The sequence below is a fragment of the Spea bombifrons genome, chromosome 6 (genome assembly GCF_027358695.1).
Source record: "Spea bombifrons isolate aSpeBom1 chromosome 6, aSpeBom1.2.pri, whole genome shotgun sequence".
Classification (NCBI taxonomy): domain Eukaryota; kingdom Metazoa; phylum Chordata; class Amphibia; order Anura; family Pelobatidae; genus Spea; species Spea bombifrons.
In genome coordinates, this window is record NC_071092.1 from 10,347,789 (window position 1) to 10,367,935 (window position 20,147).

The following is a 20,147-nucleotide window of genomic DNA, read 5'->3' on the forward strand; positions in this document are numbered from 1 at the left end:
AAATGGGTTTGTTCGGAAAAATCAAACTACAAACAGATGTTTTATTTACATAATACCACTGTTAGCAGTTCTTATCACAGTAATGGTAATTGCTGCCCAGTAACATCTACTAATCTAAAGAAAATACTGTTTGCAGTGATGGCCCTCAGCTGTGCCTTTATTTTTTCTTCTAATGAAGCTTGCGCTGTTCGTCCTGGGCTAGCACCACATTCCAGGTCTACCTACTTCTGAATGAGATGGAACAGCCTAATTTAACCCTCTCATAGTCCCCCTCTCCACCCTGTAACCGATAAACTCAAAGTATCTCTTGATTGTGCTCTTTGTCAACAAAGTCCTGGAGTCAGATTACCCACAATCCACCTTCCTCCGATAGCTGTCTCATGGATTGTTCATCATATGTTGTGCTGGATCCTGGTCTTGTCAATCTTCTGTTTCCTGGAGCTGGGTGATGGACATCACCATCACTTGTAGTCTCTTCCCCTCAGCTGGACACAATGTGACATTTGTGGTCATTGTGCTTGCTTTGCTTTGCGGTGGGGAAGTGTCATCCTATATGTCCCATCCCACCCACTTGGAGCTAGGCTTTATCAGAGGGATGAGGTTGTAGAGTCCACGACTTCACGCCCGTTACACACAGTCGGCACATACTGCACAGCTGTCCCTGGAAAGAGAATTTGTTATATGTTGGAATTAATTGCACCGACAATGTCTTCTATACATTGGTAGCTTTATGACGAGCACCATGGATGATCAGCAGTAGGGGGTGATATGTTCTTGGAGGAATGGGTGATGTCTCTGTGTTTTGTATAACAGTAGGAGGGTGTATTAATGAGACGTTTGTTAACTCCCTTGTTAGTAAGATTGTTGATTCTGTGCAGGTTAATGGGCAGCCGGAGGCTCCTGTAGGGACATGAATTTCAATCAACCCATTAAAATAATCCCTGGGGCATCACGGGCAGGGGGTTAAAACGGAGATGACAAAAGGAATGGCGTGTGGAGGGGAGAGCATTCAAACTGCATTTCTTCACATTAAGTGCAGCAGATGCTTCGTTTTAATGTATGCGATTCCATTCCTCTCTTTTTAGGCTTTTTTTTTTTTTTATAGCTTAACCCTTTCAGTACCTGCTGGATTGCAAAATATTTGCAGATGTGTGGTTTATCAAGGTGACCATGTGTTATGAAGTTGGCCAACTTCAAGTTTCTATTACCCCTAGAATTAAACCTGCGTACCTCGGTTACTACCCGTAATGATTCATGTCCAAGTCCAATTTGTCGTTTCCGAAACTGTGCTAGACATGAAAAGCATCTTTGGCAATCCAAATTCTTCTATGCTTTGTGTGACGCCGCATTAATGTAGGGAAGGATTACGGAAGAACGTGAATAAACATTTGGTTGGGATCGATTGATGTCTACAGCAGTCTGACGCATCCAGCTAATTAAAGTTCCTGAAAACCTGCATGGGTAGCTTTTGAGAGGAGGATTGGAACGAAGAGTAGGATATTAAGCAGCTTGAACCATGGCTTAAGGGGTTTCTAATCATCCCTTTTTAGGAAAGAATGAATCAGACCAAGATTTGCTTCCCTCTCTCCGCTCTGCTCCTGTCCGGTCTTATGATCGTACCTTCAGTGAATGAATGTGGTCGGTCGGGCAAACTGAGTATGTGCGCATGCATCACAGCCTCAGCCGTGTGTAGTGCATTCACCCTTGCGGCTACAGCCATAAATTAAGCATGTGAGCTTGTTTTACTGTGCCTCATAAATGTGAAATATAGTCCTGGGATTGTTGGAGAACTATTGAAATGCATTACTTTGTAATATTTCACTTATCCATCAACACGGAATTCTCTGTTCCTTTAATTTGCTTTACCTACGGGTCTTTGCTAAACACATTCATGTGTAATATAGATCTGTATATTGCTGGGTTGCATTATCTTGTGACTAACCTTGTGACCCTGCTCCGGTGGCGCTGAATCGGTTGGTGGCAGTGCGATGGCTGGTGACGTTTTTCTGTGGCTGAAATATAATGATGTGCAGTTTTGGAGTGAACAGGCAACCAAGGACCACGGAGCCGCTGAGACTGACAGAGACGCATAGTGTGGTAGTCTGAACCTGGAACGGGAAAGAGAGTGTGAAGTAAGACTATGGGATTATGTAAAGATAAATGCATTTTCTGGAAGACGGACATTCGGGAGATAAACTTGTATATCTACCCTGAACAGATTATTAGTATTTATGAAAACTGTATTCACTATGCGTGAAAGCGTTCTCGGTGGAATCCTACGGCATAATTGAAAGTGATTTGGATGGGCTTCCAATATGGGCCAGACCTGAACTGCTTTATAACACTCAAGCTGAAACACACCAACAAAATTATCCTAAAACAAAACGACTGCAGGGCTGTTATAAAACCCTTGCGTTGGCTGAATTCATGATGCAAATCAGAATTGACGATCATACTGCATTTTCGACATTGGCTGTGGCACACAATGTGGTGGGCCGTGTACCACGAGATAAATATTTATATTGTGTAATGAACAGATATGTTAATGATGACCATCATAGTCAGGGCTCCAGACCTAGTGGCTAATGACAAAGCATAATGGCTCTCACCCGGTAATCGCTCGAGGTCACGTAGAAGATGGGCAGGAATGCCAGCCAGATGATACACGTAGTATACATGGTGAAGCCAATGAATTTGGCTTCGTTAAAATTCTCAGGGCATTTGCGAGTCTTAAATGCATAGAGCGTGCAGAGCAGGACAAGCAGTACATTGTACGATAGGGATACCAGCATGCTGCCATCACCGCTGTTACACTTCAAGGTCACTATGTATCGCTTGTCTGGGGCAGTGTCCTTTCGGGTCCCTGGTGGCTCCATAAGCAGCCAGACTACCACCACAATCAGCTGGAAGGAGATGAGTGCCAGGCAGATGCCCACTTGCGATGCAGGGCTGATAAAACGAGGCCGTTGGACCCCCTCTCGCGCCCCGCTAAAGATGCGCGCAATACGATTGGTCTTTGTAAGCAAGGCTGAGTAGCAAATGGCAAAAGAGGTGCCAAGGCCAAGGCGGCGAAGCGTGCAGACAGAAGGTGACGGCTTGGCAATGAAAATGAAAGTCATGGCATAGCAGAGGAGTACTCCGCTCAACAAGATGTAGCAGAGTTCACGTCCCGAAGCTTTTACAATTGGTGTGTTGTTGTGTTGCACAAACACCACAAATATAAAGAGGGTAGAAAGTAGCCCCAGGCAGGACAGGCACACCGGCCCCAGTGCCCAAGCATCTCTCCAGCGTATATACTCCTGGGGGAGATCATAACAGCCGTTCAGCTCCTCGTTCGGCCATTGTCCCAGTTCACAAGCCATGCATGTGAACTCATCTAGCAGAAACTCGTATGGCTGACAAGGGATGCAGATCCAACAGCACACATCTCCCGGCTGCATGCTCTTTACCTCGTTCTTCTTACAAGGGTCGCTGCACTGAGACACGGGTACTGCACTACGCGCCCACGGGATCAGGTTGGTGTTGAGCGTCAGCTCTTCACCCCAGTAGCCCACTTTCTTGTAGTGAAACCCATCGGTGTTCTGAAAGTTGAAGATATTATAACGTCCTATTCCATCACCAAATTTGTCAAATCGCACTATGCTATGAGTGTCCGGAGGTGGAAATGGAGCTACAAAAAAAGAGAAAAAAAATATTCAAAATAAATACATCATGCATAGGCCTACCCTAAACATATTTGGCATCGTGGGTATGAAAACTTGGTATAAAACGGTTCCAATTGTTATATGTCTCTATTACTTGACATATAAGTGATGATCCCAGTGTAAAACCTGCCACTGGCCACTAGCCACTGGCCACTAGAATAACATAAACATATTTGTGCGCATGTTGAGCTGTCTTTGTTGCGGCTGTGTTTTTGTGTGTACTCTGTTTTTGCGTCTACCTCGTTGCTTCTACATCTCCCTCTCAACCAGCATTCCAATTGAGTGTCAAAATTCCAAATGGTAATATCTTCACAGCGGGAAATAATATGCCGCGAGGTAAAACCTACTAAATTTTCATTCATGGCAATAAAACGCATTGTATATTTTCCCCGTGAAAGTTTTATTATAGGGTAAGTAGTGCCACTACAATAAGCTTATGATATTGGGGCAAAGTTTAAATGCAGAGAATAAAGCCGACTTCAAAAAGCCTCTCGGATTTAAATGAAATGTTACTAATTCCAAAATTACTAAACCGTGAGAGCACAAATACATTAATCCAATTGGTTAGGATATTCTATGTGCAGTATGACCTCAAAATACTAAAGATGCTGTTCCACGTAAACATTAAATGCACTCTCTAGTATTGTGCTTGACAGACACAACTAAAGCAGAATGCATGTTAATGCAAATAAAAGACATATCTGGGGTCAAAACTGCAGCCTTGCAGCTGTAGCTGCCATCCTCCTCCATGGTCTAGCCATGCCAATCCAATCAGTGACAAGGACACATGGCAGTAAGAATATCATAAGCTTTAAGACACAGAATGTCGGGACATGATGTCATATCCCGGCATTCTGTTTATTAAAGGGGTACAGTGCTATTACCGGGCCTGGACCCTAACCATGGAGAGAGAGGCCAATGGGAGAGCTGCCCTTGGTCGGCCCCAAAGGTAATTACATCACTGATGACATCAAAGTGCTCCCAGTAGTTACAGGGCACGTTTTTTTGTACAAGTGCACTTTACTAAGTTTCAGAACTACCCATTTTATCTTCTTGAGATGTTTCTTAACACGTTTGGCAACTGGGGGTTTGGCACAGGAGATTGCACCCCCCATAGAATGAACAAGGGTCAAGTAGGGCCTACAAGAGCAAATTCGATTGAGTCAGAGCTCTGCATGTTAGAAAAGTCCCCATAGATGAACTTCTCAATACTTACCGTTGAATTTTACATTGAGGATGTAGTCACGGTAGAAGCGGCGCCCATTTATTGGATTCATGGCAGGACATGGTTGAGAGGTATTGGGGCAGAGGGCCTGGTACATATTGTGCATTGCATGAGCCATAGCATACACTGCATTCACCACAAACATGATCTTGGACTCCTGTTCAAATTTCACATTTTTCAAAGAATGCTCAGCACATCCTGGCGATGTTAGGCGACACTGGAACTTGTTCTCCCAGAATTCTCGGAACCAAGGGTTGCGTGTATTATTGTCAGGGTGCAACGACTGGAAATAATTGGAAAATTCCCACAATGGGTAAGATGCCAGTTCCATGGTGATGGCACCTTCAGCCACATCTTCACTGCCAAGCACCACACTCTCCAAAGCTCCCCAGCCATCACTGGCCACCCACATAAAGGAAACATTGAGTCTTTGAGCCGCAGCTAAAAGTTCCCTAGCATCCTCGATTTTCGTGAACAGAACAACCACTCGAGCACTAGGTTTCTGCTGCAGTGCTCGGATGACACCCTCGAAGGTCTTTTTGTTCATGGACCGTCCAACCTTCTCCGAGGTGGCAATGCAGATGTTACGAGCTCGTGCCTCCTGCTCAAAGGCTTCAATCCCTGTTTCGCCATAGTCACCCTCAGATGCCACGGTAGATACATATGTCCAGTTGAAGAATCTCAGGATCTCTGCCATGGCTTTGGCTTGGTAAAAGTCCGGGGGCACAGTTCGGGCAAAGAAGTCATAACGAGACTTGTCACTTAATTTGGCACTTGTTGAGGCGTAACTGATTTGTGGAATCTGGAAGAGCCTTAAAAGGTTGGCAACCTGTTTTAGATAGAAATAAATCAATAATTTTAGAGATGATATTATAAACATGATGGGGAAGAACAGAACAAGAAGTTGGAAGACAAACGTGTATTGCATAAGGAGATCTAACATGGAACTGCCATAAAGGTCTGCTCAGAGGATGGGCGTTGTGGTCCTACAACATTGTTCATAGATGTATGAACCTATGCAGGATACAATATGCAAAAGCCCATAACGGAGCACAGGAAATGTCCCATCAGAGAGTAAATGCCATAAAAAATCTTTGTTACTCAACATTCATACTGGCTGTAAGTGGAAATGCAAACAAGAGACCCAGAAAGGTTTCTGGCAGTGGTACAAAATCTATGGAGGATCTCAGAATCTTAATTGCCCCCTTTCCAACTCTCCATATAGATGCAACTGGATTCTGGAGGTTCAAATGGGAAGTAGGCCCAAAAGTTCTTGGGACATGGAGTTGTGCAACCCTTCATTATGCCACCTAAAAGCATGGATTGTCATAGTAATGTCGGGTGACATTGTCCCAACTTTCTTGAGGTTGAAGGGGAATTGTCTTGAAGTGCTATGCTAAAAGTATTGAAATAAATGTGCGATAGAGCTGGATCCTAAACCAGTGAATGGGGTCAGTTTCCTTCATTGTAAAGAGTGCTACAGCTTAAGCCCATATGTTGATTGGCTTTGCAGTAGCTTAGCACTTAGCATTATTAGAGGATCCCTTTATATATACCTCTTTAATACGCTGAGCAGATTTTTACAATTAAATCTGTGATTTTATTTATAATGGTAAGAGACGGGGTGGAGGTCACGAAATGCAAGAAGATTACAACCATATGTTTTACATTGAGAGATCTAACTCTAATTCTCACATTTTAAGTAACTGATATTGTATGTAACTAAGGAGAAAACCAATAAAAATGATTAAATAATAAAAATAGTATAGATTTGTATAACGGCACAGGTTTTAGCTGAAGGAGTTATACTGGTGGAACCATTCCATTCCATGAAAAGAACATTTTATATTATGGAAACAAAGGTCTTAAAGGGACAGTTCTGTGAAAATGACTTTTCCATAGCCATCTATTCATATATAAATATATATATATATACACATATATATGTACAAAAATTACAAATACAGCTGCCTAGTGCACTACCAACATAAATATGTGAGCCCATGGTGCCCTGTGCAGAACCAAAATAAATTTACACAATCAGACAGTATTGTGGGGACATCCTGGACCCGGAAGTTGTGCCGTTTCTATCAACAGGCTAAGCTATCTGTTACCTTTTTTGGGCCAGAGTGCCGGGATATGATGTTGTATGTTGTCTCTCCACAATCAGGGAGATTAAAGTTAATGGGATCCCAGTCAAGCATCTGCTTGTGGAGCCCCTATCACATCTCCAAACACCCAGTCTCTAGACTCTCCTTCCACCGTTCTCTCTCTATCTAGGTAGTTCTCCATCAGAACACCCCTTCCTTTTTCTCCCATAAAGCAGATTTGTCTGTTTCAAATTATGTAAACATGTTGCATTGATTTAAACAAAACACATCAATCAAGAATAAGGAATATACGTAACATCGGCTGCTCCTGTAAATTACCTAATCCCTTGCAAACTAAATAAAAATGTTTAGTAACTATTTCTCGTACTGATTTTTTTCACTTGACATATTTTCAGACCGGTAATCTAATGCCAATGAGTATTGGAGAAAATACTATACATTGGTCACCATTCGTTGAACAGGAATTTCTCCAATGGTTTACTATTGGGAATAGCAACTAGTGAAAGATATGAAAAAGGCACTATCCTCTAGATTGTAAACTCATTTGGGCAGGGCCCTCCTCACCTGTTTTCTCTTTAAGTCAAATTGTTATGTAACATACTACTTGTTATGTCCTGTCTACCCATTGTACAGAGCTACGGAATTTGATGGCGCTATATAAAACAATAAATAATAATATTAATGCTGTCTGGAATGAATCAGTATATGAGCAAATGTTACCAAAAGTAATTTTTTCAAGAAGGTGATAGATTATGGTAGCATAGAATGGTAGCATAAAAAACATTCTACTCCAACCCACATAAAATATTAATTCTTCCAAAATCACCTGGATAGACACGTCACTATAGGATCCCCCGATGACACCACTGATGGCCGTTGGGGCTTCCTCATGAATAGCATATGATCCATCGGGACACAGATGTTGGGGTCCATCTCCTCGTGTTAGGGAACCTCTGACCAACTCTAGGGCCTGCTCCAGAGCATATGTGTCTTTGGAACATGTATCAAGTATGTGTGCCCCCAGCCGTAGTCCAGGAAGCAGTTTGGGGTCTCTATTTATTGAATCCAATGCAAAAAGCATGGCTTCCAGGCGCTGCAGGCCACGGTGCTCATTCATCCTCCCGCACTCAGCTCCAGGACCCCCTTTCTCGTGCACTGGGAAGAGGCCCCCAATAACCAGATCTCCATCCACTCGTATCTCTGGTCTAGGGGGTGATCCACTTCCAGTTCCACTGGTCAAGACCGGGAATAGAAGAAAGGTCCAAAGCATAGTAGCCATCAGAGCAGACTGTCAGCGGAAATCCAATCCAAAGTAGGTAGCCACCAGTTACACAAAAGGCAACTAACAGAAGAAGTGGGGAGAACTAGAACCAAGTCACTTTCATAAAGTGGCCTCCACTCTTGGACAATGAAAATGCTGGGGGTCCTGCACTGAAACGAGAGGGTACAAAAAGGTCATGTCACAAACCAGTGTAACACAAACAGATAACAAAAAAGAGGAAAGATTCTGGAGAAGAGAAAGTATGGAAAAATATGAACATGAGGGGACTGAAGATAGTGAGATGGGTAGAAATGCTCTTACTAGTCTGCCATATGCAAAACTGTACACTCACAATAATATATTAATGGACAACCTGCCATCGAATGTTGACTATTCCACCCAAACAAAAGTGTTATTCCTTGCTACGAAAGAACACGCTCTCATGGTGCATATAAAAAGATTACGCAATTGCTTAGGGTTCCCACTGGGTTCCCAATGGTCTATGTGGCTCTCTACAGGATGAATGGTGATACCTATACAAGGATATATTTAATTCCCTTGTTATTGTCTTAAAGATGTGGCCGCTAATACATTTTTACAATTAGGAACCCCAAAATCCAGAACTGCCCCTGCACATTCACACAATACATAGTGTGGAATACTAATTTTTAGAACCATAGATACTGTACCTATATACACACACAGAAGACATACATATCTGGAGGCATATATATAATTCATGCAACAATTGTAATCATGATGATGACATTGGAAAATATAAAACGTACATCATTTTATAAACAAAGTGAATATAAACATTACCAATTTGCAGAAGTTGTTACATTATTGACAAATTGTGACAATTACAACTTCAAAATAATATACTTAGAAATTCACATAATTTCCTTTTTACTGCATAATCACAAAAAAATTGTTAGCATGATAATTCTCTCGAATGCTATATTCATGCTTTACTCTTTCACAGGAGTTATCACAGGGAGGTCTGGAAAGAGAGATTGATGGGTCCACACTGCACATCCTTCTCCGGGGGCTTCGGGGCAGGGGGGGCAATTGCCCCCCTACGGGGTCCAAATTCTTCAAAAAGGGGCAGTCTGCCTGTCCACAGAGACAGGGCTCAATGGAGTCACTGCGTGTGCTTGTTACAGTGGGGGTAATTAGCTTTACATTTCCCCAAGGCCAAAAGATGACAGCCCTCCCCTGTCCCATGTTTTATTCCTCCATTACTGGATTCATTTAGGTGTTGGACTGGATTATATACTAGTATTAAGTGTACTGTCTGCCAAGTGTGTTTTAGCACCACCATATCCATTAGACTGGGTATGGCGCCCGTGCTGAAAGCTGTTAGCCCTCATCTGCTTTATCGGGTCCCAACAATGAGCTGCTTAAAACCTAAAATACCGACCCACTGGTGATGAAGCTTCAATCAACAGCATTACCCAGATCTACCAACACATCGGCAGCATAGTAAAGGCTGTACATGATTAAAGTTTTTAAGAGTTATTTACTCTTCCCTTTCAATGGTTCTCAGTCTCACTATGTAGAGTAGAGAGCGAAGGTTCTCATTCAATGCCATAATGTTCTCTACTTTTTGCCATACATGCTGAGCTGACGTCAGGCTTGCCAACTAGACCAGAAAGCTAGACACATTCCACAGCGCTGTATTTTATCTGCAGTAACACCTGAGCAATGATCCCAAATAGGGCCCATTTCACCCAATCTAGGGCTACTGTTGTATGCATCATAGCCAAGGGCTAAATCCATTCCGAAAGAATAAGTGATGAAGGCGATGTAGAAGAAGAAAATGTAGAAGAAGGAGATGTAGAAGAAGAAAAAAACATGTTTTTATGTCCCTGAAACAGTGCATATTATAGGAAACGCTAACATGATTAAAGGGCTATGTTCACTAAATGGAAAGTGCAGTTAGGATGGCCCCATATAAATCAAATTTAAAGTCAACGAGACTCACCTCACTGACTGAACCATACATTTTGCAGGGCTAGCTCAGCTCTTGTTATAAAGAAATTTGCCAGGGATGTCCCTTTTGTCAATCACAAAATTCTAAAAATGACCCCAGTGCAAAATTTGCATATTAATACCTTGAAGCAAAATGTTAAGTTCTTTTTTTATGTATCCACTGATGTATCAAACGCAGAACAAATGCTAAAATCAGAAACAGCTTTTAAAATAGTTTGAAAACAGCTACAGATGACCTTTATTTTCTTCATTCTTCATTGTATTCATTATATTTCGAAATATTACAATTTTAAAGTGCACAAAATATTTTTGTAGTAATATTCTATCTATTAAGATGGTGGTATACTAATAAGCCACCGGCAACTGGTGTGAAAAATCAAACTTGCGCGAAGAAGAAACAGCTTCACATATGGCCCGCATTAAATGATGTACAGGTTGCTGAATGATGCCTATAATTCTTTCACTCACAAGGCTTTGAGCGAATTACGTGGACTGTGAATTTTCCAGACATGATCGGTCAAACATGTAATGCGCTCATTAATGAGAAATCTTGCGCGGATGAAGGAAGTGAAGTACAGAACCATTATTTATTTAAATTAACCCTTTCCGTGGGTTAATACAAAATAAATGATGTGTGTAATTATAAATATGATCTGCCCGCCACTAATCATCCTTACTTTTACAAAGCGTAATGGGTTAATTCTGTTATACGTTTGGCGTTAATAGATTAAAAGGATGTGGGATCTTGGGGCAACATTTCTCCAATAAATTAATGTGTATTTACATAAAAACCTGGCTGGACAAATCCTAGAACCCATATAGCCATGCAGGTCCGTATTTGACGCTAATGGGACCCTAGACCAGAATCCTCCTAGGGCCCCCCAGCCTTATGGTGTTTGCTACACTGTCTTGTATATTAATTTTTGTATTAAGTTGCCCTTTTATTGCATCTACCTGCATCTTTTGTATTGTATTGTACTATAGGAGTTCACCAACAACACCTTTAACTCACCCCTTGATTCATAAAGTTGTTTCCGAACGATATCGCCTTTCAATTTGTTATAACGGCTTTATAAATGTAGCTAGGGGCCTCGTAAAACTCAGCTCTGAATATCAAACAGGTTTTATGCGTCTTTTTTTTGTCTTTTATTGAAACGCATTTAATAGCCAGCTTTTTACTTTCCATTAGCAGCAAATGCTTGCATCCACTTTCATTAAAACAGAATCAGTTTTTTTTCACACTAGTGATTTATTTGCAATACGTCAGTATTATTTCACAGCACCCGTACACATTAGGACTATCTGAAGCATTTTTTAGTAATACTTTTAATGAGTGGCTTTTCATTATAGAATCAATTCTAGCTCAAAAACCGAATACAATTGTGTTTCTTTGCTTTAACAAAGTCAAAGATTAAAATACTTAAAACAGGCCAATGAAAATCAAACGGGGTGGATATAATTTCAGTAAATTCACGGAATTGAATGGCAACAGTTTAACATTGATAAATATAAGCTAACGCACTTGGGGTTTGGTTGTAAAACTAGGAGCTTGGGTGTAAGGTGAGAATGTGCTGCCTCACTAATGTTGGTTACATGGAATAGCCTTCCAGCTAATAGTGGTGGTTACAAGGAACATCCATCCAGTAGAAGAGTCTAAAACCTATCCATGTCCCATGACAAGGGCCAAGGGATAAGTAAGGCTTGAGGATTTACAACGGGTTGAAAAGACAGTCTTTACAGTTTACAGATAGTATATAGGCTTTATAGTTCTTCTCCATTATCAAACTCTTAGAGTCAATAAAAACAAAGAACAAAGTCTTATTTATAAATTGCAGTCTCTATGGAAACCAATGGCTTATTCCTGTTGATTGCTCCACATTAGTTCTGTATCAGTGTGAAACTACGTTTCCATGGAATATGTTCAACATTCTGAAGTTTTCAGGTTTAAAATACAAATGTTCTGACTAATGTAAGAGGAAACCATTTAATTGAGAGAAAAATAAATGAAATGTTGTTACCTGGTTACATTAAAGGTGCTGTTTCACTTAGACATAACTTTATGTGCGCTTGAATATTTTATGCAAAAGTCTTTCCTCGGAAGGTTTAATCACAAAAACAACTCTTCTTAACACTTTATTTTCAGTTTCTATGGCAACAACCTATGTGTGGGGCTGGTTTTGTGTCACATGGCAATTTTCCCCAGCAAAATTCTGAATAAACCAGAATTTCATCTCCCAACTCCCTTCGCCCCGCTAACCCTAAGCTCACCCCTGGCACACTTTACCACCATACACTTACACACACACATGCACATTCTAACACCATACACACTCACTCACTCTTTCTTTCCACCACTATCCCTGCAACTCACACAGTTCTCCCTCCCTGTGCTTCCCCTCCCTTTTATCTCACATGGAGCCTATGATCACTGCAGCTGCCTCCCTACTACCGCAGGGTCATGTAAGACATGACCCCACTGGATGCCTTGGTTACCGGGCCCCTGGGTGCCATGCATTAGTGCGTCCCCGGGTCTGGACATTCAATGGTACCAGGAATAACATTTCAAAATACGCATTCATTTACAAAAGGGTTAAATTTAGTAGGTGGACCAGCGACGCTCAGGAAAATAAAGTGTTGAGCAAGAAAGTGATCTCTTCGGACACAAGTCCACAAATGGTAACATGCAATTCAGCCATCACTGGAGATTGTCTAGAACACACAGGCCTTCTTCACCGTAATATCGAGAACCCATTTTGTTTCGAGGCAGTAAAGGCTGACGGTTTATGCGTGCTGGTTTCATAACATGTAATCATACGTTCCCTGATATTTATTTCCCCCGTCCGCATTGTGGCAAGAAATTTCTCATTAAACTGCACATTACATGTTTGACCGACCATGTTGTCTTCACGATTTATGTCCACACAGCTTGTTTATATCTTCAAGACCCATCTCTCCTTGAAATAAAGAATTGGGTGATATTGTTCAGCAAACCGTACAATTACATATCGCCATTTTTTTTTTTATATATAAATGTGGGGGAATCAGACTATTTAAATATATCCGTCAAATGTGTGCCGTTTTTTCCAATGAATTATGGCTTGGAGATATTTAAATTAACACTTTGAAAAGTGGAATGCTTGATAAGAACATTTATATAATAATTCTTCAAATACTTAAATCATTTGCTCCTTTGGTTTAAGTATTGTTGAGGCAATGATGCTTTGGTTCATTTAAGATTCACAGATACTGAATTCTCTGAGAAATCATCAAATCTCTGGTCTGAATGGTAAGTACACTTGGGTCAAGATATGTGTAATATCTTTGTATGCATATTTTTTAGGAATATTTCCCAATAACAATTACAAAGAAAGAATGCGACAACAGGTAAGACCCATTAGGCTCATCTAGCTTGCCAATTATTTCGCTATAAAAATAATAACCATATTGCATGTTAATATTATTGAGATGCCCGAAGCCATCAACATCATTGTGGGGCATAACTCCTGACCATGCCAATGGTTCCAAGACCCCCAGTTACGGCAACTGTAGATCTCTGTGGAAGCCGGCCATGTGGAGAAGGGTTCCAGATCCCTTGGGAAATTTACAGGTGCATAATAGGCATACTATATCATTACTATATCATTACAAGGGGCCGCTTTCCATCACATGGACCTCTATGCACAAACATAAGGCTGTGCGGGCAGTATAAACCAGATTTTATAGTCACACCAACGACACGGATCGATCTACATACCCGGATATGTAACTAGTATATATATTAACACCTAGTTAATATATATCTAAAACTGTCCTAACATTTGTACAGCAACCCAGGGGTCCTTACGGTGGTCTAGCTATGCTACACACTTTCATAGAACAACATCCTTATAGGCACTAAGGGCCTAAACTATATATATATATATATATATATATATATATATATATATATCATGGAATAGCTATGTTAGTCCACGCTCTTGAAAGCTTATCCTTAAAATGGAATTTTAGTCCAATAAACAGGGTATTATTTCATATGGCCATAATCATTTATTTTTCATATATATGTATATATATATATATATATATATATATATATATACATACCCCTACAAATACACTAAACACATACTATATATGCACGAGCGCATCAAATGATTTAGTAAGTCTAGCACCACCTCTGCATGTACAGTTGTATATGTGTGTATGTATACATTTTTTATACATCTACACACATGGCTTGGATAACTGTCTAAAGAAAGGGGGGGTAGAAATCACAGGGTAACCATGGAAACCAGATCATAAGAGCAACAGGCAAGGGGGTGCAGCAGGCGCTTCTCTGCTCCAGTGAAAGACAACCAAGGGGTCAGGAAGGGTTGCTGGAATCTATAATATATACATATATAAATATACATATGGGACTTCATCAACTCACAGCATGAAGACAAGTGACGTCGCCACTACATAGCTATACATAGATATACGGCAAGGGTATGATATGTGAGAGAGAAAGCGAGGAATCATAGATGTAACTCATACCGCATACACACAATCACACCACATACACACAATCACACCACATACACACAATCACACCAACATTGTGTCTGGCAAGTGACAATGACAGATGAGGGGGAAACGGTCGCTTACAAGCCAACAATAAAAGGGAGAGACAGGACTACTGATCATTTTAGTTTTTGTAGAGCAAAGTTCTGAATAGTGTGAGCAATGCTAGTTAAATCAACTGAGCCACGTTACATGCAGCAAGTGTTGCCTTTAATTTACGAGTGACCAGAGACCCACATTACATAATTAATAAAGGACCTGTGTAATGTAGTAACATAACTGGGCCACATTATCAATCTATCTATCTATCTATCCATCCATCCATCCATCCATCTATCAGTATCTATCTATCTATCTATCTATCTATCTATCCATCCATCTATCTATCTATCTATCTATCTATCTATCTATCCACCCATCTATCTATCAATCTATCTATCTATCTATCCATCTATCAGTATCGATCTATCTATCCATCCATCCATCTCAGTATCTATCTATCTATCTATCTATCTATCTATCTATCTATCTATCTATCTATCTATCTATCTATCTGTATCCATCTATCTGTATCTATCTCTATCTATCTATCTATCTATCTACCCATCTATCAGTATCTATCTATCTATCTATCTATCTATCTATCTATCTATCTATCTATCTATCTATCTATCTATCTATCTATCTCTCTATTTATCCACCTATCTATCAGTATCTATGTATCTAGATATATATATATGAATGTGTGATGACTAAAACATAAAATATGTATGAGCCTCTGCACTCGCGTTACCTTAGTCAGTCGTACAATAAAAACCAAACCGTAGTTAAACACTAGTAATTCTGGTATAGAGAAGGAATCAAAGTACCAATTGTTCCAAGAAGCTTCTAATGGTTCTGATAACCACAGAGATGCGCTTAGTTACTAATTTCTTTATTTAACAAGAGACCAGAAGTAGTTAACCCCAGTTACACCAACTCCCCATCATACTCACATGGGAAATGTAATGCTGGACTACCCCAACTTCCACTGAACCCAAAGCCACCTGTCTGGGTATAATGAGACAACCAGGAGACCTTCCTAGTCTCTCAGCCTACAGGGAACAGGGGGCAAGAGATTACCCGATACAGCGTGAAGGAATCATTTCTAACAGGGTACGACAGACACATCTTCTCTATGGGAAAGAGAGTAATTAATAGCACATACTATTTGACAGCAGACAGAATTAATGGGCCGTTTACCCTGACCTTCTCTAATAGAGGAGTAGGTGCAACACAGAGATAAAAAGGCAAAGTTGGATAATAGAGAAAGTCGGAGGCTGGATAATAAGGCGACTGAAATATGATTCTAATATGGTGATTAAAATTATTCTAACGGACAGAAACAGCCATTGTCTCTTCTAATAAAGAGATATGAGCAACCCCCTCCCAAAAGCTAGAGCCCTAACACTGGGGTAAAAGAGTTGATCAAGGCTCCTCTTTTGTTATAATCCTTCTGAAATACAAAGATATGGTAAACAGATTTATTTCAAATAGACAGATATAGCAGCATAGCCTCCTTAGAGAGATTCTAGGGTTTATTCACTACAGTGAAAGCAGCCTGGCTAGCCCTTATGAATGCTTAATTATCACTAATAACTCCATATTGCATGATCTATTATGCACGGCCAGGTAGGCAATATTCAGAGGGAGAATTAGGAGGGATGGATCCTCGAAATGCATTATTATTGCAGTGACTTAAAGCTTCCACTCCTTTCCATTCACCTGCAGTTTAAATTTAAGTGACTAAACCCCATGGTAACCGATGATTGAATAGAGAGAGGTAACAAGAGTTTTAACGATAATAATAACTAGTGTGGTGTCTTTTAATACAGGAAGATCGTAGCACAATCTCTGTGATAGTCAGGGATAGCGATACACTGAACCACGGTATGAATATGTAGAGATCATGCGTTGTTATTCATAAAGAGGCCATTCTTTGCAAATCCCATTAACATACAAGTCAATAAGTGCAAGAAGAAGACATAGAATGATCTTTTCCTTCCAGTATTAGGACAGAATGAGTGTCTCTTATATGAGTCAGACATAGATGAAAATATAAGGCAATACGGTACATTTCTTCATTACAGTTAGATATGGCGGCAAACGTAATATACAAATTAAAAACAAAGGCGATAGACCACGTCTGTAAGCTTATACGGCTCACAGCATACATTTTATACTGGGTCACTAACAAAATGAAATGCCCTGTGGGGACTGTAAACAGTGCCTGATGTGTGGTTTGGGAGCATTCCTACTGGGAACAGACCAGTCCTGGGTTTGTATGTTGTCCTCATATGACACATAATTAGTAGACCCAATCCAAATTACTTCTGTCCTACTTCCCTTCAACCATTAAGTCCATCCATTCCACTCAAAACATGGTCCCTGCACAGTATAACTGCATTTTACCCACGACCACTCTACACATTATCCACATACCATGAGATTTAGTTGTTGGTCTATATAGTATTGCACACCTCCAGTCAAAAGCTGCAAAAACACGCCAGGAATTCTGTGTGTTATTGCCTAGAAACCAGTATTTTAAGCAAATTTTCATTGCGATGCCTGTACTAAAGCTGGGTGGCCTATTTGCAGCCCTGATCTACACCCCTCTGTCTCTCAAGTTCCTTTGCACGTCTTAAACATGACAAGTTGACATAATGAATGTTCTTACAAGAAGCTATAGAAGTCTGTAAGGTGAAAGGCTGGCAAAGAGAATAAAATTAGAAAATCACACAATAGGTGATATATGTACCTTTCTTTCTCCTATAATAGTATACCCCGCTCCAGGCTTTATCTAATAGCCCCAAACAATCTATACATAACGTTTACTCCAAACAATCTGAATTCTGCTTGTATTCTTCTCCTTGCTTTAGCCAACAAATCCATGTACACAATACACATACATTGTATGCATAAACACCCATACAACATACACACAAACTCACCAGAGAATTGTTAGTGTGTCTTTAATCTCTTTACTCCTCAGTACTTTCTTAATCCTCCAAATAACCTCCATTCCCACCCTGCTCATCCTCAGCTCTAATTACTCTTCCCATGTATCTATGTATCTGCCCCACTTTCTCCCCTCTCATTTTCCATCTTTATCTATTTCCCCAACCTATTCTAAGTATCTAAACCTTTCTTATCTATCCCCTTTATTAAACCATATTTCCATTTTAACCATTTCCATTTGTTTTTCTGCATTACTCTTTTCTAAACAAATACCCCATCTCTTTTCCTCTTGTACCTCTTCTTCTCCTTCTCTTCTGCAAGTCTTTCCTTCTGCCCCAGACCCTCTCTTTCTCCGATGCTCCTCACCTTGATGCTGCTGTCCAGGGTGCTGAAGATGATTCCTTTTCTTTTTTTATATGAAGCAGAGAGGAGGTGCGAGTCTAAGTATGGACAGGGGGTCTCTGTCTCATTAGGCAGTCTAATATGGAGTGGGGGGGGGCTCAGGATAACAAGTACTCTGTCATATAGGGGTATCTGTAATTCCTTTGTTTATAAGTGTAAGACAAGCCCGAATCTCTCCCTATATTATCACCCTATTCGATATTAGAACGATCTATATGTGATGTATCTATTGTAAGTGTCTCTGTGTTGGGGTAGATGGATTCAGTGCATCTCTTGTCTTTGTTCTGTGTCTGCACCTTCTGTCTAGGAATCCCTGCACTCTAAGTGTGATGATCTTACTCTGTAAGGGTTCAGGGCAGTTTAATGTCTCATACTTTGTAGAATGCTCTGCACAGCTTTATATAGGGGTATGTTCTCTCTTTGAAAGAATCCATGCTCTGCTCTCTATATTGGACGTTAGCTCTCTGGATTGGGCTACCTACAATAGACTGGCTGTCTCTTTCTAAACGTGGGTCTCTTGCTCTGGATTTAATGCCCGTGCTGTGAAAGTGTATATGCTTTGAGTTGCCCCACAGTGCATGCAGGGGGGTATATTGGTAAGTGCAGTTGTACTCTGTATAGAGTGAGTGTAACTGTTGTAGGAATAATGTGATTCTCTCTCTCTGATGTGTGTTGGTATGGGGGTCCTTGCAGGGCACTAATGGTGTAAGGGTCCGTGGAGTGCAGTCCTCAAGCTCCAGGCATTAGGTGGTTGGGCTGCCAGTCGATGCCCCCTGCCTCAGCTCCCTGCCAGCTCTCCTCTTCTCCGTGATACATCTCCGGAATGTAGATGCTTCTGTACGAATCTCTGTCTCAGGCTGGGCTTCCATGGGAAGTTTCTTCCTCCGCCCCCGTCTCACTCCTTCTCAAACCGCTTCAGAGTCTGCCCCTAGGTTTCCTCCTTACAAATATCCTCGGAATATTTTCCTTCTCTCCCCCCTCTTTCTTTATATAATGCCCATTTCTCCACCCCCCTCTCTTTATATAATTCCCATTTCTCCCCCTTTCTTTACATATTTCTCTTCTCCCCTTTCTTTACAGATGTCCCTTCTCTCTCCCCTCTTTCTTTACATATTTCTCTTTTCCCCTTTTTTCCATATGTCCCTTCTCTCCCCCTCTTTCTTTACAGATTTCCTTTCTCTCCCCCCTCTTTCTTTATATATTTCCCTTCTCTCCCCCCACCCACTTTATATATTTTCCTGTCTCTGCCTTTCATCTTACTCTGTTCCACACTTTCCTGCTTCTCTGCAATCCCCCTCCTTCCAAATCATCTTCCTTTTCACTATATTCATTCCCCCTTTTTCTACCACATTCTTCAATATGATACAAAGTTGTATTCTTTCTAAGCCATTTTCTTTTCCCTCTCTTATTCTATTTTTCTTGACTCTCCCTTTTTGTAACTTTTCCTTTTTACATATCTTTCTTAATGTATTCACGCCATGACTTCTTTCTTTTCAATAAATTGCAATATCTATATATTTGCACCTCTCTGCCATAGCAGGATTTCCATCTCTAGCTGTGCCCCTTCATCTATCTTACCTTTTGTCGACGTGTCTCTTCCCATCCATCTGTCCATCACTCAGCTGCACATCTCTGTGTCTCCTGCTGTCCCCTCTGTCACAGCTTTAGTGACAGGATGTCCTCAGCTCCCTAGCTGGGAGATTGGGGCTCTTGTTATATTTAGCTCCCTGTACTAAGTGTTAATGAATTTGGGAATTACTGAAGCCCAAAGCTATGGGGTGTTGGGGGCCAGGAGCTGGGACAGGCCAGGACATGGTGTCTATGGCGTACGAGTGGTAGATAATTGTTGTGGCTCGTCAAGTGGAAAGCCCCTGCAGTGGCTTCAAATC

General features: G+C 40.9%; 1 protein-coding gene across 1 annotated transcript; it reads right to left on the bottom strand.

Moving 5' to 3' along the window:
* Nucleotides 1–21: 21 nt before the first annotated feature.
* GRM2 (glutamate metabotropic receptor 2) lies at nucleotides 22–8,382 on the bottom strand. Its single transcript, XM_053469465.1, has 5 exons — nucleotides 7,867–8,382; nucleotides 4,921–5,758; nucleotides 2,610–3,670; nucleotides 1,943–2,108; nucleotides 22–661 (listed from the first exon to the last, which is right to left on the bottom strand). Exons 1-5 carry the CDS (start codon nucleotides 8,317–8,319, stop codon nucleotides 588–590), a joined length of 2,592 nt encoding a protein of 863 aa, XP_053325440.1. The 5' UTR covers nucleotides 8,320–8,382; the 3' UTR covers nucleotides 22–587.
* Between the last annotated feature and the right edge of the window lie 11,765 nt (nucleotides 8,383–20,147).

Excerpts from the sequence above, each read along its gene's own strand:
- GRM2 (XM_053469465.1), bottom strand. The coding sequence starts at position 8,319 with ATGGCTACTATGCTTTGGACCTTTCTTCTATTCCCGGTCTTGACCAGT. Across the intron at positions 5,759-7,866 it reads ATAGTGACGTGTCTATCCAG|GTTGCCAACCTTTTAAGGCT; the intron begins GTGATTTTGGAA and ends TATCTAAAACAG. Across the intron at positions 2,109-2,609 it reads TGACCTCGAGCGATTACCGG|GTTCAGACTACCACACTATG; the intron begins GTGAGAGCCATT and ends TTCCCGTTCCAG.